The sequence below is a fragment of the Phalaenopsis equestris genome, unplaced genomic scaffold (genome assembly GCF_001263595.1).
Source record: "Phalaenopsis equestris unplaced genomic scaffold, ASM126359v1 Scaffold198801, whole genome shotgun sequence".
NCBI lineage: Eukaryota > Viridiplantae > Streptophyta > Magnoliopsida > Asparagales > Orchidaceae > Phalaenopsis > Phalaenopsis equestris.
In genome coordinates this window covers 4,943-25,813 of record NW_018218706.1, presented here as the reverse complement: position 1 = coordinate 25,813, position 20,871 = coordinate 4,943, and the positions used below count along the sequence as shown (strand labels likewise).

Here is a 20,871-nt window from a genome sequence, read left to right as displayed (position 1 = left end):
ATGATAGTTGCCAACATGAGCAAATGATGATTGTAGATACATTTGATAGAAGGTGGTTGGTGTAGTTGTCCTCGTAATCATAGAAAAAATCAGATGGTCAAGATCAATTAAAAAATGAATTGGAAAATCCAAACGATGATGATTGGTATTCGAAACGAGAGTCAAAGCATTGCAATTTCTCAATCGAAAGTCCTCTGACAATGTGTAGGAATGTAACATATTTTTAGATCTCTAAGGTAATTTATTATCATTTTAATCAAAATAATATACACTCTGTCAAACTTTACAAAAATTTTCCTTTTATTATGTGATTATTTTGGGCATCTAATTGCTTTAATGTTGCCACACTACATTAAAATAGTCATTTTCTTATGGAAAAAATCATCAAAAAATGTTTAGAATTAATTAGCAAATTATGGTTTAGACAATTTTCTTTCCATTGTTAACAAAATCATATTTTTTATGCTTTTGGTGACCCTGAAATCTATTAGATATCACTAGAAACCACCATTGAAAAGACTAAAAAACAGCTTTAAAAGACAAGAAATTCTACAAGATGGATATGAGCTTTATTGCATGTTGGAAGATTCACAATGATGGAGTAATTATTTAATGTCTTAGCATTATACTAAAGCCCAACACACAAACATGTAATATAAGTGATAGGCAAAGAATACATAAGTTCTTACAAAAAACCTAGAAAGGAAAAAAATCATGGAGTCTCGCATAGTCAGAATGATTCACTATACGTTGGTGAATATACGTACAGTTTCTGTTGTTGGGAAAAAGTTAAATAGTTCCTTAAAGTACAATGTTCGTATGCAGCAAGACCATTGTACAATTGTTAGAAGCGGTTGCAAAAACTTTGGTGTACCATCTTCGAGGTAAGTCATTGCAAGGTTTTCGAGAAGATATGTTGCTCCGTAGGGTGTTTCTTTACTTCACGACGTAAGTCATTACTCCTCACGGAGCTTCATTTCAACAAGGCGACGACCGATGGTGGTCGATAGTTGCTGATAAGGTGGTCGGTAGGTGCAGGAGCAGGAAGTGTTCGTCTAGCCTTCAATCCAAAGTAGGGTTGGAGTTTGGCTCCTTCTTCCCTGTTCGGTTCTCAATCTAGCTCTGAGTCTTTGTCTTTTTGTCTTCCTTCATATAGGGGAATGTGAGAGAGCTCTATTTATAGAGTCTAACAGTGGTCTCCCCAATAAATAAGAAAAAAATTTGGACTACTCCATCAAACGACCCGAAGAGATTTCTACAATCATATGATTTTTTGTGGACATTTTAGTATTTTAATGATGTCGGAATTTATTAATTTTGGGCTTGTTGGACTCGTCTGATTGAGACGCTCAATTCAAATACAAGCTTATTAAATTTGGATTCTATTTAACCTTCCAATTAGTTGCCCAAAGCTTCTAAAAATGCTTAAATGACTTGATTTCTATAATTTCGTTGAAATCAAATTCTAGATAATTATTAATTTGAATTTGAATACTTTTTGTTAAAAAATATTTTGAGATTCGTGCTATTTGCATAAGAAATCATGTCTATCTAGCCCAATAAAATATTTCTTATGAAGCTTCAAATTGATGCTTATTGGAGCACAAGGATGTGCCTTGCCTTCAGATCATAACAAACTCGAGTAAATCGAGGATAAATAGATCAGAAGGCAGGCAACTAAGTGTTGAAGCTTCTAAAAAGATATAAAGGAAGAAAGGGGCTTGCAAGTCTGGAAATATTCATTCCTTTTTTGGCGGACATTTCTCTTAAAATAGGAACCAATAAATTTTGTACAAAGAACATTTAGCGGTGTTCCCACCAATAACACTTTATTTTCTATAATATAATGAACAAATCATCTTAAATTTACTGGATTCATTTCATCGAAATAGTCTTTTTACTATAAGCACATAAAATTTTGATGACATTTGACTCTTCAAATGACCTCAAGAAATTTCTCTTTTACTTGTGGTTACTTGTTTAAAATATATTTGGCTTATGTACTAAGTTTCATTGCATTTCACTTACTAAATCATGCGGTATCAATTATAAGGCTTCGTTTGAAATAACGGTAGTTTATACCATATTTCTTTTAAAATTTACGTTCAACATCCGATTGGAGGAGATCATCTGAGATCTGAAATGATAAAAATTTACCGTTCTTGCAAATGAATTTTGGGAGACATTCATCTCTTGCTATTTCACCCAATAAGAATTTTTGTAGACGCCTACTTTCGCTCCTATCGAATGAAACTTCATCGCCTCCTCAAATGAAGCCTATGTTTGTTCACAAGACTGTTCATATTTTTCAGTTCGCAAAAACACATGGTTTACGACTATTTACAAAATGAAACCAACTCTATTTCAAATTGAATTGAACTAGTAGAACTTTTCAGTTTAGTTTAGTCTTTCTATTTAAGCAATCTGTTTATTTACTGAGAAAAAAACTAAAATATTCATGAATAGATACTAGTTCTATTTTTTATATGCTTGTAAGGATTTTGATCATTTTATATAAAATTATAAATAGAATTTATCAAGTTTACAAAATTTAAGTCTTACAAATTAAATTTACTCACAAAAAGGAATCATCACTTCTGCAATTATTTCATTGCAGTCATCAATCAATAATGATAGGCACAAAAAAAGGGAAAAAAATTCTTAAATGATTAGTTGCACATAGATATTATAACATAGAAGAAATCATAACATTCTCTGAATGACATAAAGAGTTTATCTCCCATCACACAATTTGCACGTTGCCTCAACCTTACGCAGACCACACATAAAAGGCATATCCAGTCTTCAATGGAGAATAAAGATGATGTTTGCCATTAACAAAAGCATTACTTAACTCAAAGTCACATTTTAAACACACAACTTAAATAGATTTAGAACAATTTTTAATTATATTTTATACATGGTACAATTAAATAATCCGGTTCAAATTTAGGCTAATTACCAATATTAACTATGGCACTAAATGATTTCATAATATCACTTAATAGAAAGTTCATCGTATGTTAAAACTAATTATAATATAAGCAATCTTATAAACTTCTTTTTGGTTGTATTATGGCTAATGCACAATTAATTAATTAAGTTAAAACTTTAGCCAATAGCGCCTTAGAAGTATTAGTTAATCCTCATATGAACTGCTATATAATAAAGAGTAGAGAGCTAAGCCTGAAACACACCTCAAACAACCTTCTTCAAATTATATATCCATCGAAATGACTTTCAGATTCCTCGGAGAATGCAGGAAAGTTGTCAAATTTGGAGAGGGTAACAATGAATCTATCGTTCATCATAGTAATCCATCTGAAACAGAAATCATGAAGAACACACGTGAAGGTCCCTTCTTCCCCAACCTCCAATTAATGTTCAAGAACAAGCAACAAGAGCCTTCTGATCTATCTAATGAAAAGATAACCTCCAAGACAAGCAACAACACTATTGCTTGCGACGAAGTAGATATAAATATGGAGGCTAGTGAGTTTATCAAGCGTAAACACCGTAGCCTCTATCTCCAGAAGCTTATGTCAATGAATGCTGCAGCACAACCTAACTAGATAAGATATGGTTACAAGTAGCTGACTATGTTGTTGTGGTCTCTATATATCATGAAGTCGAACTTCCTATAGTTTATGGGGTTTTTATGTATGAATAGTAAGGTGGCATGGTTGTCTTTCTAATGGAAATGTGATTATAAAATTAAACCTGGAATGACCCCTACATCATCTATCAGAGAGCTGAACCCAGAGCATACAAATTGAAGACATTCACAGGGAACGATGTCCCTTGAATCTAGAGTGGTGATGATCTAAAGAAATTTCTCCCTTAGAGATATCATTGCGGTAGAAGGAACAACATCATAATTGTTTTTTATAACTATTCTTTTCTTTTAAAAACTTAATATAGTAAAGAAGTTTTTTTACATTCATGGCATCTAAAAGTTTGAGATTTCACATATTCAATATTGCTAAAAGTACCCTCTCTAATTGTTTTTACGCACAGGGAAACACAATTACGATCGGGGAACTACACAATCTTGCTCAAGGAACTGTCACAATTTCACTCGAAAAATAGGCTTTGTGAGTGGCTAAAAACTCATCAATCAATGCAAAGAACGTCAAGTGGCCTATGGGACACATCGACACCTGACAGCGACAAGCTCCGCTAGAGGTGCATGAACAATCGTCATACACCCTACATTAAACTTTAGCACCCGAAAGTGACAAGCTCCGTGAGGGGTTTCTAACCATCGTCGGTGGCTTATGAGAAGTATTGACATATGACAACAACAAGCTCCGTGAGGGGTGCGTGAACGATTGTCCTGCACCGTATTTTAATGTTAGCACCCGACAATGATAAGTTCCGTATGGGGTTTCTAACCATCGCTTGTGACCTATAGGATGTATCAACACCCGATAGCGACAAGCTTCACGAGGGATGAATCAAGGATAGCCCTGTGCCTTAACTGTGACATTAACACTCGCCAACGACAAGCTCCGTAAGGAATTTACCATGACCGTATATGCAAAACACACACACACTCGACAACAACTCATAACATTGAAATTACTCGTGCATTCCAATAATTAACATGTAAGGGAGAAAAAAAGTCAGGATAATGAAACCCCAGACCTTAAAAATTTCCTTGTATTATGACAATTCATTTGTAGGTTACAAATAACACTCTCCTTTACAACGAAAAAAAAGGGAACAAAAACATGCAAAACGAGACTGCTCTAACCCTGAGCATTCGAGGATTCCCCATAATATGCCTCCCTGATCCCTTCGGCGGCAACAGACTCCTGATATGCAGACTCCTCCCCGCTCTCAGAACTTGAGAGAACCTTCCCAAATTCCTCCATGTTTTGTCACTTAGGATTCACCAGCTTATGTTTCACAAACCTCTCGATCGTGAGAGAAGTACTGACAACAACTTGGAAAGAAAGACCCTCAATATACGCCTTCTTTGTGACCATCGAAAACATTTTTTCTTTCAGCTCCTTATTTTCCTTTAAAAGAGCTGCCACCTCTTCCTCATGTTGTTGGACATCTATCTGCGGCCCCTCAAGGGAAAGCTTCAATCTCCCTCCCGCATAGAGAGTTTGCGCTTCAACTTTTGAACCCTCGAGGCAGACCACCTGATGTCCTCCTCGACTTTGTCCAAGAGAAGAACCTGAAAGTGCAAAGCTTGCCAAGCAAGGGCATGATAGCAGTCTACCCTCTCAAGAAGCTTAGTATTCTTTCATCACCATCTCCTCAAGAATACCGCATGTAACGAGAAAACACTCATCCATCTCAGCAAGGCAGCGAAGTATGATGTCAAAAGTCACGCGGAGCCCTTTGGGAGGAGGACATGCTAGCCTCCAACACCCTAATCCTCGACATCCCGCTCAGCTACTTGCTCTGATGCACTCAATTATGCCGTCCGCTCCCTTGCAACAACCTTGTCCATTATTCAACCCCTCGATCTCAACCTGGTCCACAACTGCCTTGTCATCCTTAGGACCAACATACAAAATTGATAGTCAAGACCTCAATTGCTGAAAAGAGAAATGCAGAAGACTATTCAAGCTAGATACATAGAATTCACCCCCATTAAGATGTGTTATAAGATAAAATGTCATCGTCAGCTTTTTCTAGTTTTCCAATTTCATAAGAGAAACTGCTCATAATCAGTCGAAGCCATGTCTCGACCTCAGCCGCCACCTCCTCAACACTCCTTTCTCCTAAAGCCACATGGATGGGCCATCTTTCTCTCGCAATAAGAACAATCCCCTCTGACGAGTGTCTTGTAGGATAGTTGTGAGGATGTCCACTAACATATCTTGCAGCCATGAATTGTGATTGTGTTGTTACCTATAAAATTACGTTTCTCAGCCTTGGAGTCGTGGGGCCCGCCTTTTTCTGCTTCCAAGTTCAAAATGGAGGCGAGGGAAGCTCAAAAAGTCGATATGAATCCTCTTGCTAGGGTTTTTGCTCTCCAGACTTTATGAACTGCTTTCCATTAATCGAATTACCTCATTTTAATTTTGATCTCTGATAGTCTTACGAGAATATCTGAATGAGCTCTCCTATGGAGGTCATCGTCCATAACGCCTCCAAAAACGTATCTGAAGAGGTATTTGAAGAGGCGAATGCCTCCAATACGGAGCCTGTCCTTTCTGCGAGTGCCAGTTCAATTGCGCCGGAAGACGACAAGGTTCTCGTTTCAGGTTAAGCAGTTTCCGCCACCCTTTTCGTGCTCCTTAATTTTCTCATCAATTCCTTCATCGCACTTGATTTGTTTGCTCTTCTGTCACAGTTGAGGTTTGCATGAAGTCTTTTAGCACGGCTCGCTCTGAAGATGTCCGCAAAGCTGTGGAAAGGTTCCTTTCTTTATCTTCTCCTCAACCTCTCCTCTCTCCATCTCTTTCACTTTAAAATTTGTTTAAGCTGGAGGAAAGCTCTAATTTTGGCAAATGCTTACACATTTGAAAATGGATTATGGTGATTTTTTTATTTTTTCGTATCTGTTTACCCACAGGAAAAATTCTGACATCTGCCGGAGAAAGAAATTCCAATTTCATAGTAGTTTGAAATTTGATGCTTAAATATAATATTCACCAGATTCAGTCTGATAGACCGCTGGTGAAATTTGTTTTAAAACCATGAATTTGATGTTTAACTGCTGGAAATTCTTACATGAATTAATGAATATATATATTTTCACGTATTCAATGTGGGATTAAATCCAATATTCTTTCTTTAGCAGTCTCCTTTTTATGTGAGAAAAATTCACATATGCCATCATTCACCCTCAACTAAAATTTTGTTTTATTCGTTAAGTATCATGCACCAATTGCTTACTCAATCACATAAAGATGCCATGAGAGTCACCGACACTGGAAACTTGCTCAACTATGGTAGAAGGCACTATACCCATCAAAGTCATAAATCACATGAACCACTCAAATGAATCTTTGAATGTGATTCCACGTACTAGAGAGTGGGGATCTAAAGGAGCTGTTGGTTGGGCATCATCTCTAGCGGTCCAGCCCATTTGAAACCTGAATTTTAAACTTTTTTTGGTGAGGTTATTAAGTTGAGAATTCTTGAAGAGTTTGACTCGATAAATTTGCCAAGGTAAATTAGTTTTAAAATAGGCTATTTTAATGATTTTCAAATTGTTTTATTTTTAAATACACACAAATTAAAATGATTGTTAAAAGGTTTATTGTTTTAGATATCACTTAAGTCAAAATTTAAACTTAATTAAGTTTTAATATCACATCTATAAATTCTTATAAATAATAAATAAAATGAATGGACCTCGGAATATGGGATTTGGGATGCTTGGTTTGCTAAGGATGAAAAGAAGCTGGCTAGCGTTTAGAAAAGGGAAAATTGGTGATTGATTTGGTTTCTTTTTTGGAGTGGAAATGTTAGCTTCAAAATTAGAGAATTATAGCCATGGAGATTGTCGTTGATATTAATATTTTTAATGTTAAAAGTGTTTATGATCCTCAATTATGTTTAAATATATGTTGAAAATAAAAATTTTAAAATAACCTAGAAGAATTGATACAAATGATACCTTTGGAAGAAAGAATTTTTATTGAAAGAGATTTAAATTGACATGTTAGTAGAGTGGTAGAAGATTTTAGAAAAAAATTAAAATAACCTAGAAGAATTTTTATTGAAAGAGATTTAGAAATTGACATGATGATTATGATTTTGAGTGATTAATGAAGAATGTAAAGTCATATTTGATTTTGCTTTAGCTTATGATTTTGTTATTGCTAATACTTTATTTAAAAAAATATGAGCATGTTATTATCTATAAGAATGATTATTGCTAATACTTTATTTAAAAAAATATGAGCATCTTATTATCTATAAGAATGAATCTAATAAAAACAAATTGATTATTTTCTTATGAGAAAAAATATCGTCGATAATGTAAAGATTGTAAGGTCATTTCAAGGAAAAACTTAAGTACTCAATATTGATTATTAGTTTTGAATTTTAAGACGAGGAGTTGTAAGATTAAGAATATATTGAAATATTATCATAAAATTAGATATGGGCACTTAAGACAAATAAAATTATTTCTATCAGTATACTTAAAGATTTAAGATTTGAGATGTTCATGAACAAACTAATTCTATGCACGATAAAATAATAAGCACTATTAAATAAGTAACAAAAGTTGTACTTGATGAATCAAAGGTAAATTATAAGAATGTTAAAAAATTTTTATAATTAAAAATAATTTGTGGTGGAATAATAATGTAGAATAAAAGGTAGATTATAAGAAAGTTTGTTATAAAAATTTTATTTAAATGTAAAACCTTAGAGAACTTGAAATAACATATGATGTAGGGAGTCTAATATATGACGCTAAAAAGTTTGTTTTTAATGATCTTTATAATATATTATATACTAAAGAAGGTGAAAAATATATGTTTATACTAGTCAAACAAAGATAAAAAAAAATAAAGATTTAATTCAAGTAATGTGTATTAAAGATGAAAATCTAGAAGTGCTTTTCTTAGAGGAATATATTTAATATTGGTGGATGAGCTATTTTGATAAACTTTTCAATGAAGTTTCTAAAAATATGATCGGTCTTAGTGTTCTTAATATTGTTAATAATAATAAAACTTTTTATTTTTACTGTACATTAATACAAAGGAAGTTGATGAGGCTTTAAAGAAACTAATGGTGAAAAATCCGGAGGACCTAATGTTATCCCAATTGAAGTGGGGAAAAATTTAGGAAATTTGGGAGTTTCTTAGCTCACTAAACTCTTTAATATTATTTTGAAAACTAAAAAGATGAATGAGGAGTCCCATTTCTAAGAATAAAGGGGATGCATAAGAGTTTGCAAATTATAGAGGAATTAAATAATGTGTCATACTTTAAAATTATTGGAGGAGGTGAACATAGATTAAGACAATGATTTCTTATAATCAGTTTGGATTTATGTCGGGGCAAGTTTACTTTGAAATCTATACATTTATTGAGAGGTTTGATGAAGAAGTACAGAGAGAGTAAGGAGGATCTACGTATAATTTTTATTAATTTAGAAAAAAAACATAGGATAAGGTTCCAAGGAAAGCTCTTTAGAGAGTTCTAGAAAAGAAAAATATTGATGCGACTTATATTCAAGTCATTAAAGACATGCATACTAGATTTTTTACTTGTGTTCGACCAGAAAAATGATGACTAAGTTTTTTTTTTATTTCAATTAGATTGCATCAGAGATCGTCTTTAAGCCCATATTCTTTTGCTTTTGTTATGAATGCTTTTACTAAACTTTTTAACATGCATACTAGATTTTTTACTTGTGTTCGACCAGGAAAATGATGACTAAGTTTTTTTTTTATTTCAATTGGATTGCATCAGAGATCGTCTTTAAGCCCATATCCTTTTGCTTTTGTTATGAATGCTTTTACTAGACTTTTTGCAGGAGGATGTTCCTTGGTGTATGTTTTTTGTAGATGATATCTTTCTTGTTGATAAGCCTAGAGAAAAAGTTCAGAAAAAAACTTAAATTATGAAGGTTTGCATTGGAGTCTAAAGGCCTTCGTTTGAGTTGATCTAAAATTGAATACATAGAATGCAATTTTAGTAGTAGCAACTCAAGTGGCATAGTTGTAACTATGAGTGATCAATTCATTAAAAGGTGTGAACCTTTTACATATCTCGGGTCTATAGTTCAAAGTGATGGTGATATAGATGGGGATGTTATTAGTAGAATTCAAGTTGGTTTGTTGAGTTGGAGGAATGCATCTGACCTATTGTGTTATAGAAAAGTACCGCTTAGACTTGAAGGAAAATTTTACAAGACGGTGGTGATACCTGCAATGCTTTAAGGTGCAGCATGTTGGTCTTTAAATGAGAAGCATAAAACAAAGTTAAGTGTTGCTGAGATGAGAATGCTTAGGTGGATGAGTGGCTTGACACTTAGAGACAAAATGCAAAACAAATATATTCGTGGAAAGCTTGATGTAGCTCCGGTGTTAGACAGGATTAGAGAGAGTCGTTTTAGATGGTTTGTCATATTAAATGTCTACCATTTGATAATCTGGTTAGGAGAGTAGATGTTCTAGATTCAACTTATGTTAAGAAAAGCAAAGGTAGACTTAAAAGAGGGCATATTGTATAAAAAATAATCTTAATCTATTAGAATTAATTGGAAATATGATGCTCAATAAGATGCTCAATAAGACATAATGGAGAAAAAGTATTCATGTAGCCGACCCCACTTAGCGGGATAAAGGCTTGTTGTCTTTTTTTTTGTCGGAAATGTTAGCTTCACTTTTCTATGAGAAAGAAACTACAATAGCTAAAATTAATATAACTCGGTTGGCTGAATGTTCAGATTACTCAATTTTAGTTTATTAAGGAAAAACTTTGGACATGTTGTTCTTTTTCTTCTATTTTTTCTTAATGTCGTGCTTCATAGCCAAGATTCTCACCTACTGTTGGGTCAACGATGATGATCTATGTAAGTTCTTTTTGATAGAAGAATGTCTATTTCTAAATTTGAACAAGCAAATCTTAATAACAATGGGTTCAACCCTTACACTTAGGCCTGTCGTTCAATTTTGTTGTTTTCAATTAATACTTATCATGACTACCCTAAGAATTGTGCAGACAAGTTCTTTGCACCACCAATTTTATTCGCTATATTTATCTTGTTTTTAGTGGTAAATGCAGTACTTTTGAAGTTTAAGACAGTGGGAAAAAGTTTATAGGTTTTTTGTATAAGATGGTACTACTTAATAGTCTAGAAGATGTTAATATCTAGAAGTTTGTTGTTAAATGAGGTCAATTTGAATTTGAAAGCTTATCTAAACCGATTGTGGGAGAAAATGATTGATTTATTATGATAAATTTTCTGCTTGCAAGTAGATTTGGTGGTTCAATGAGGAAGCATAAAAAGTTTTAAAAGAAACTCACTTTTAAGAATGATATAACACAAATATTATAGCAATGTTGTAAAATTAAAGAATTCAAATGAGTTGTTGAGATAATAATAAGCAAAAGTGATGTTATAATTTTTTATGACTTATACCATAGTTTAGGTTCTAACTAATATTGTAGAAAAAGAGTTTTATTGAGTGGCTAAGTGCAATGAAAGGATATTAATAACTTTTAATTGATTTAGGTGTATTAATAGTAAAGAGACATGTTCTGTTTGAAAGTGAAAGCATTATAGCATAATAGAAATATTATTTTGAAATGTGATCAAATGAAATATTATGAAAGATATGCTTTTAATAAGATATATAAATTCAAGTTAGTGAAATTAATTTATTGTTAAAAAGTTATGTTAAGTAAAACTTAAATCCTAATCAATTATAGAGTTATGTGAGATATATGAGTAATACAATTAATAAGTCATTTTAGTGAAATTATTGAGACTAGGGATTGTGTTGGTAATGTTCTTTTATTGCTATTTTATGTTGTACAAAACTAGTCATCATTAATTATGCTTAGATGAACATATTGTCTTTCATTATGTTGCTCATTGTTGTGGTTCTATGGATGTTGTTGCATGTTTTTGGCACAAATCAAAATTTTGGAATATCTTTAGCAAATTAAATGCAAGGGAATGCCAGATGATTCAAACAATATTTTTTGTATTTTCAGAACAACTAATTTTATTTGGGTTTTAATAGCTAGAGGGTATTCTGGTTTTGATCCAATATAATGATTTGTGGAAGTTGTTGTTCAATGAAGATGAAAAAAATTAAATTAAAAAGAAATAATCAATTTGATTTTATACTTGATAGATCAACTATGGTGGCCACCATTGTGATAAGATAATAAATGAATAAGTGTAGAAAGAGAACAATAGAGTTTTGTATGATTTTTTATTTCAAAAAGGCATACTATTGAGAGTAAATATTGTTTATTAAGTATTCTGTAGTAAAATAGCACACGCACATGTGATTAAATTACTAGTGTAAGATTATACTTGATTCAAATTCTATATTTAAAGCCTCTCTTTTTAGTTAGAACTTGTGATTGTGTTTTCAGAAGTTCAAGAACTTTATTTGGCTCTTATTTGTTTGGCTTGTGTTATTTTTTCCCTAAATGGCTTCTGTGATATGTTATCAACAATAACTTGTGTTATGTGATGGTTCCCTCTAATCTTAGTCGCTTCGTAGTTTTGGATTTTTTGGTTTTTATCATATTGCTTATGGGACTTGATGATGGTTATTTATATTCTATATTTTTATTTGTGAATTGAGGGAATAATTCCAATTATTAATCGGGGTCCGAGCGATTTAGAAGTGCAATGCTATTTGATTTCTTTTTTGATGAAACAAATTCATGATTGGATATAATACATCTTAGCCTTCTAAATTTTGAAGAAGTTATATTCTTGTGCCAACATGAGACCAGCTTTTTGCATATGGGGATCTATTATCTTTCTTACTATGTTTATGTAATTTTAATATTATATGAACTTGCTTAATTTAAATATAATTTTTTCTTAAAATTTAAACCAGATCAAATCTGATATTGGAGTTAACCCAAATCAAGACTTAGATGCGAAAAATTTTATTGCTGAATCTAAGAACGAGTACAATGATGAATTCTCACAACAATAATGCATAAACTGTAAACGATAAAAAACATAAACGACAACCGAAATAACAAGTGGTACATGAAATAACAAAAGCAAAATTTAACTAAGCTCGAGACAAAAAGATAAGGCGGCGGATCCGGCGTGGCAGTGAGGGGTGGAGGCTGAAAGCCTGCTGAAAGGGGCTTAGAGGAACTCAGTTGCTGCTAGGAAGGCGCTGGCAATGGTGGACGTATGGTGGAGATGCCCTAGGAGGTGGAGCGACCTGCTTGAGAAGTTGATGGGGGACCTGGCAGGTGGGGAGGTGCGGTCAAGAGAAGTGGAGGTTGCTGGAAGGACCTTGGAAGGCTGACGGCCGACTGGTGGATGTTTGGAGGAGTAGCAGCGGGGGACCTGGCAGGTGGGGAGGTGCGGTCAAGAGAGGTGGAGGTTGCTGGAAGGACCTTGGAAGGCTGCGGCCGACTGGTGGATGTTTGGAGGAGTAGCAGGAGTAGCAGCACAGTGGCTGTTGTGGGGGAATGGCAAGAGCTGCAGTTGGTGGGAGGAGTCCGACAGGCGAAAGTGTGGAGGAGCGGTGCTGGAAGGTTGTCGATAACAAGGTAGAGTGGGGAGGTAGTCATCACCTTAGGCGGGGTACAGCCGAATCATCTCCCGTCGTCGAACACAGCCCTTGGGAGAGGTATAGACGTGGAGGCAAACTTGGAATCAGAAATCACGAAGAACAACTGGTTAGACCTAAGAAAGAACATGCATAAGGAAGAAGGGAGACAACCAAGACAAGATCCCAGGAAGGAAGGAGGTGAAAAAGTGGAAGGGATTTGAAAAGGTGAGCAATGACTAGGAGGCACGTCGTAAGATTAGGACGTCGGCAGGGGGGGGGTGTCCACGGTAGCAGTGGAGCGAGTTGGGCATGGGAGTACGAGGGGCTAGTATAATAATCGACCCAGACCGGCCCAGTCCAGCGTGAAGTCTGGACCGGCTTGCTTCTTGTCGCGCTCGGCTAGATGCGCTGAAGCAACGCCACGTCAAAATCATCCCTATTGAATTTGATGAATTAGATGAGCAATATGATAACATAACCTTGACCAATTATCTACAAAATTTTACTCATTTGATGTATAATAAAATTTATATTAATTTCATCTTTGGCTCTTGTTTTCTTAATCCTTAAATTTCTAAAAAATATCATATGGAGTGAAATAATTTGCTTCCACATCTCAAGATGTTTATTTATTATGATTATCTTAAAAAAACTTGAAATTTAAACCTCCATCATTCTTGTCAAGTCTAAATCATAATTATCACTATTAATATTTAAGTATTTTTAAATAAATCTATGAAGACATGTCATATTTATTTCCATGGTCTTTATAGAGTATTATATTTGTTTTAATTTGAATGTACATTTGTGTGTTGGTATTTTTGTTGTTTGGTTGATCTTATATAATTTAAATTGCATCGTTCATCAATCATTTACATAATTTATATGAAAGGATATGCAAGAAACTTATATTTAATGGAGAGATGTGGTATTTCCTTTTTAAATTATGAAATGTTTCTTGCTGGAGGATTTATGAAGTTGATTACTTTAATGATATGATCGTATAAATTCACGCAACACATTGGGATGAACTTATGAGTAGAAAATTCTAGCAAGTTTTGGTATTAGTCCAATAATTATTGTCTTTGACTTAATATTATATTCTGAACCATAAACAATGCCATGTGTTCTTATATTTTCCATCTCCTTCTTTGGAATTCACAAATATACATGTTAATCTTATTTTTTTAGGTGTTTTGGGAGATGAAATCATGTCTAGTAGCTATGGTGGACACCGAAGATATTTAAGAAATTGGAGAAGCAGGCCATGTGTTAATTTATGGATGTGCTTTATAGGAAGTATACTTATTATGTCTAGTTCTATTTAGTAGATTAACTATAAGCGAAACTTTTGAAATCAGATAGATTGATGTGAAACTGGTACCAAGAGTTGGACAAAAAAGTATGCCCCTTTATAAACAAGTTGATCAAATGTAGATGTAAGAATCTAAGTTCTAGAGTAGTCAATTTTGACAGTGAAGATGACGGGTTAAAGAAAAAAGTAATGGCCAGAAGACTACAAATGTAATGATAAGGAGAGTGCAAGGTTAATGAGAAGTTAATTGCTATAATGTTACATTATGAAGTGATGTTTACATGTGATAAATTTAGATACTTTGGTGCCATTTTGTGAAAGAAAGCCAAAATAGAATAATAGGTTTAGTGTATTAAACTGGGTGGATAAAATAGGAATTGCCTCGATATATTGTAGAATATGGGCACTTTTAAATTAATTTTTGAAACGAAAATAGGATCCTCTGTGCATGGATGCAAACATCCAAAAAAAAAAAAAAATCATAAATCTTAAAAGATTTTAGAAAATATATTTAAATGGTTCACGCGGTGATAATGGAGTGAAGGTGCACCAATGGGTTGGTAGATTTTGTCATTATCACATGAATAGGAGTAAAATGGTACGCAGAAGGGGGAATATAACTAGTTGCTGCAAATAAGGATTTGCTTAAGTTAAAGATTGTTGTCGCTCTTGCAACACGAACAAAATGAATGAAGTATTCACACAGCTTACCTTAAATATTTGGGTAATGCTAATTATTATGATGATATGGGTTTTTTTTTCTTGTAAATTTGAACTATGGTCAAACTATAAATATTGTTTAAAGAAGCTTGTTTGCTTTTTTATTGACTGGATGACTTGAATTTTGAGCACTTGTTTGTTTGTATACTTGGTTTTCTTGACCTTTGTTTGCTTTATGATGAGGTTGTATCTTTTGTTCAAGATTTCTTTTTTTACTTGAGATGCTGTTTTTTATTCTCATTTATTAGGATGCTTGAAAAGAGAAATTTAAGCTATTCTGATGGTCCAGTTCCAGTGCCAGTTGATGATTCTTTTCTCACTGAAAATGTTGAAAGAATAACCATCTGCGACACAGGTATGCCATCTTTTTGAGCACAGTTTTATTTCTATATGGTTTCTGATTAAACCAATATTTTCTGTAGATGAATGGGTGGAGAACCACAAAATTCTCTTGTTCTGGCAAGTCAAGCCTGTTGTGCATGTCTTTCAGGTATATTTAGAGTTCTTGTACTGTTTGATACACGCTTTAAAATCTTCAATTGTTCTGTTTGATCACTTCTGAAGTTCTTTACATGCTTTATCATTTTGAGCTTGTGCAGCATTTTTCTTCCGGTGTTATGTTTTTTTTTTTCCAAAATTTTTTTCCGTTTTTTTGTGAATCATAATTGAGTGATTAATATTTTTATTTATTTCGATGGTCTTATTAGAGGAATAACTGGCTAATTCTATGTCGATCCAGCAGCATATGGAAGAAGTCTGTTTTGGGGAATCTTGTTTAGCTCTTCTTCATATATCTTATGTTTCGATGTGCTAACTGTTTTCGGAGATTTTAAATTTTCTTACTTTTTATTTGTTGATAATGTATTCATTTTTTGATCAAGGAGCTTTCTGGTAAAAGGATAAAACTTAAAGTTGTTTTTGCAAAGTTTATGAAGTCATTTTTTTGTTTTTGACTTAAATTTTATGAACTAGTGTGCTTTACTTCATAGCTCATGTCCTCCATAAATTATTTGTCTAACATTTACTTTAGGACGATTTATTTTGCATGCTTTCTAAATTCAGCCAAACCAAACATCTTTTGAGTAGAATTTCACCTGCTGTTGTCATCAATGACATTTATGATTGAGGCCATGATTTGGAAAGCTTGATAAATTTTATTACCTGTCTTAAATTAAAATAAGAATTCAATTTCTTAAATATAATTTTGTGGCCAATATAAGTAACCAAAAAAATTGAGAAATTAGCATTCGGGTTTTGGAGTTAGTTGATCGACCTGTCAAACTTATTCCAACTATGGTCACAATCCATTCGATTGAGCCAAGTCAAGTTTGAGATAGAAGCAAAATGAATTTAGTGTAAATCTCGATGATAGTAGTGGTGGTGTCTAGCGACATTGTCAGACGGCAGACAAGGTCGGCTTGAGTCAATGGACAAATAAAGGCAGTTGGCTGGCTGCTGGAGTTGACGATGGAGGTTGGCGGTTGGTAGGCATAGTGAAGTCAAGCAGTGCTTCACTCTTGTGGTGTTGAAAATGAATTAAGTGGTGAATCCCAAATATTTTAAAATATAACTTTGCATTCCTTTTTCATCCGGAGGATTGAAGTCCTTTTGTTCGATGATTTTTCACAAGTAGATCAATTGTCAACACATCTGGGCAAATTCATAGAATTAAACATCATTGGACTTTATGTAGGCTTGTCTCAGTTCGCAGTTTCAAGTTTAACATCAGGGATCGACTTTAAGCCCATATTTTTTTGCTTTTGTTATGGATGGTCTTACCGGACATTTATAGGAGGATGTACCTTGGTATATGCTTTTGCTGATGATATCTATCTCGTGGATAAGACGAGAGAAAAAAACCCAGGAAAAACTTGAATTATGGAGGTTTACATTGGAGTCTAAAGGCCTTCATTTGAGTAGAACTAAAACTGAATACATGGAATGTAATTTTAGTAGTACTAGCTCTAGTGACAGAAGTGTTACTTTCGGTGATCAAAATATTAAAAGGTATAATCAACTTGTGAGCGACAATTCTGTTTAGAATGTTTTCTGAAATCTTAGCTATCAGATTTACAGGAATGAATTATGCAGTATGGGAATTACAGTTCAAGATGTTTTTGAAGGGGAAAAGTAGTGCTTAGACTAAAAGGAAAATTTTATAAGATGGTGTTGAGACTTGCAATGCTCTATGACGTTGAATGTTGGCTTTTAAAAGAGAAGAATAATACTAAGTTAAGTGTTGCCAAGATGGAATGATTAGGTAGATGAGTGGCTTTACACTTAGAGACAAAATGCGAAATAAATATATCCGTGATAGAGTTGGTGTAGTTTTTAGAGACAAAATGCGAAATAAATATATCTGTGATAGAGTTGGTGTAGTTTTAGTGACAGACAAAATTAGATAGAGTCGTCTTAGATGGTTTGGTCACATTAGACGTCAACCATCTGATGTCCGATTATGAGAGTAGATGTTTTAAATTCGACTTATGTGAAGAAAGGCAGAGGTATAACTAGGAAGACTTGGGCTTATTGTATGAAAAATGATCTTAATTTATTAGACCTAAATGTAAACATGACACTAAATAGGACGCAATGGAGGAAAAGGATTCATGTAGGCGACCCCATTTAGTGGGATTAAGGCTTTGTTGTAATTGACTTTGCTGATATTTATGTGTGCTGTGATGGTTATCCAAGATGTTTTTATAATATGGACTCGGAAAGATAGAAAATGTAAACTACTAACTATAACAACCATGCTTCCATGATCAGTGATCAAATTCTAGAATTGGTGGAGAGGCTTTCTGTGATGTTAATTGTTAAGTTTTTCCTCTGTAAGAATTTCAACCTGAAAGTAAATCAAGTGCCAAGTATTATACAGATAGACTATACGAGACAAAATGTCTAATTGGCTAATTCAACAACTAAGTTTAGTATTCTAATACTTACCGTACGTCCTGTAAATGATTTATAAATCAGTCAGATCCAACTACTAGTGCACCCTAAGACATCAATTGTTTTTGTAAATATCGAGCTCCTATAGTCCTCAAGAGCCCGACCATTAGCATTAAATGTATATTCAGAAAGCAACAATGTGATGCTGCAGAGAAGGGGGATTTGGTATTGAATAGGGGAATAAAACTAGTAGATGGCAGTTGGCTACTGAATTGAATCGAAGGGAGATTTTATTGAATCGAAGGGAGATTTGGGGAATAAAACTAGTAGATGGCAGTTGGCTACTGAATCAAAGGGAGATTTGGGGTTAGGAGAAGCAAATCTTTAAGGCTTGGTAGAATAGGATAGAAGGTAACCATAGCAATATAAACAATTAGAAATGATAATTAGATCGAATCTAACCATTTTTCATATGAATACAAGTACATAAACTATAAACAACTCAACTAAAACCATTTTTCATAGGAATACTAGTACACAAACTATAAACGACTCTACTAAATGATTATAATTTCAAATCCATAAATAAAGGTCTACAATTAAATATAAAATTCCAAAATGATCAAGATAATACATTTTTTGTGTTTCTGTTTATTGTAGACTTTGAAATATCCATCTTCTTAAACTTTTAATTTCCTAATTACTATTTGTTATTCCTTTCTCTAACGTTACTGGGCCTGGGCAAGCCTCCAGCCATGTTCTTAGGTGTACTGAATTTTCTTTTCGTTGATGTATGATGTTTTGAGTTGTTGGTAATTACTCCATTTCTAAGTTCCGAACTTTTCTTGGCTCTTTGTCTATATTTGATTAATTTACGTCATTTACTCAATTTTTAATGTCATTGGGATTTTATTTAGACTTTATGATCTTTGCAGCTCAGTGAGGAGGGTCCAGGGGAGGATCCTAGTGGTGAGGATGTGCTTTCTAGTTTTACTGAGTGGTTTCTACCCGCCAAAGAATTCGATGGATTGTGGGAAAGGTTTGCTGGACAATCAAATTTTTTTTTTTATTGAATATTTTATTTCTTTTATTTTTTCCTCATGGTGAGACCTTCAAAGTTAGATTTTTTGCATAACCCTTCCAGCTTAATCTATGAGAGTGGCCTCAAGCAGCGGTTGCTGCGATATGCTGCAAGCGCCCTTTTATTTACGGAGAAAGGGGTGAATCCTTGTCTTGTTTCGTGGAATAGGTAAGGGGCTTTAATGTTTATATAAGAAGTTAAATTTCTTCAACTATATGCTTCGACATGAATATCTTTAGTTTAATTCCAAGACAAGTTGGTGTAATGAACTAATTTTTGAGTAATTACAAATTCCACTTATTTTTATTTTGTTATTTAAGCTTTTTCTTTCATTAATTTATGTCTAAGCACAGCGGTTACACGGAAATTTAGTTACCATCTTCTGTACATGCTCCTAATTCACACCAAAATCTATTTTCCACCCCCCCCCCGCCGCAACCCCCCCCACAATAAAAAAAAAAGAAAAAATGACTAAAGAAAAAAAAAAGGAAGAATTATTAGCTGATTAAATTATGACTTTGGAAGGAAAATGTCGACACTAGCTGTTGCAACAAGACTTGATGGATTTCTATTCGGTATGTTTGTGTCACAGAATCATCCTTTTGCATGGACCTCCAGGAACTGGGAAGACTTCACTGTGCAAATCATTAGCTCAAAAACTTTCCATACGTTTCAATTCAAGGTCTGATGAGATCATATTTAACTTATTTTCTTACTAGCATTTTTATGGTCTTTCACTTATCTTTTGATTTATAAATAGATACTCAGTAAGTCAACTAGTAGAAGTTAATGCTCACTCCTTGTTCAGCAAGTGGTTTTCTGAAAGTGGTAAACTGGTATGCTATTCATATCTTAAAGTGAAATTGTTCTATCTTCCTATGTATCGATATATCTATTATCCACATACACTCTTAAGGCTGGCGTATTTAACAGACTTGCTACTTGTTCAAATTTATCTTAATGTATCATATATATACCATATCTATCCTTTTTAATAGTGTTCTGTATCTTAATTTCCGTAAAAACTAGAGCATGCTGTATATTTAGGCATCATATATGCAACATCATGCATAGTTTCTTTTTGAGTGAAGATTTGTAACACGAGATTAATAGTTATATTTGCTCGATGTAAATCTATTTTTTGTGTAATTTTTCAGGCTATTATTCTGCTTTGCTTTTTCTACAGCCTCTTATTAATTGACTTTCAACAGCTTTTACTGTTGGAGTTATTCCATGATATAAGAGGATTTGCATAGGAAAGCCACTTATATGTAGATTATTGCTGCACTTCCCAACTAGACAGAAAAATTTTAGAGGGAATACTTTAGGTCCCCTTATTACCATTTCGAACATGTCAACAAATTTATTTACATAGGAACACGGTGTACATAATGGGCGATTGGTGTAGGACTTGCCCACCTTAGAGGGAATACTTTAGGTCCCCTTATTACCATTTGGAATATGTCAACAAATTTATTTACATAGGAACACGGTACGTACATAATGGGCGATTGGTGTAGGACTTGCCCACCGTGTGGCCAAATACCTTTTTTTATGAAGAAATATTTTTTTAGAAGAATGCACAACATTTGTTTATTTGTTGAGTTGGGTTCTTCACTACATTAACATGTTTTGGGATTCAATTTTGGTTTTTAAATTTGTTT

General features: G+C 33.6%; 1 protein-coding gene across 1 annotated transcript; it reads left to right on the top strand.

The window, feature by feature from the left end:
- Positions 1-5,934: 5,934 nt before the first annotated feature.
- On the top strand, positions 5,935-20,043 carry LOC110035652 (pachytene checkpoint protein 2 homolog; the record flags this gene model as incomplete). Its single annotated transcript, XM_020739923.1, has 8 exons — positions 5,935-6,227; positions 6,317-6,380; positions 15,483-15,589; positions 15,657-15,724; positions 19,062-19,165; positions 19,271-19,375; positions 19,800-19,889; positions 19,968-20,043. Coding segments are annotated over exons 1-8 (765 nt in total), but the record flags the coding sequence as incomplete, so codon positions are not given.
- Positions 20,044-20,871: the final 828 nt, after the last annotated feature.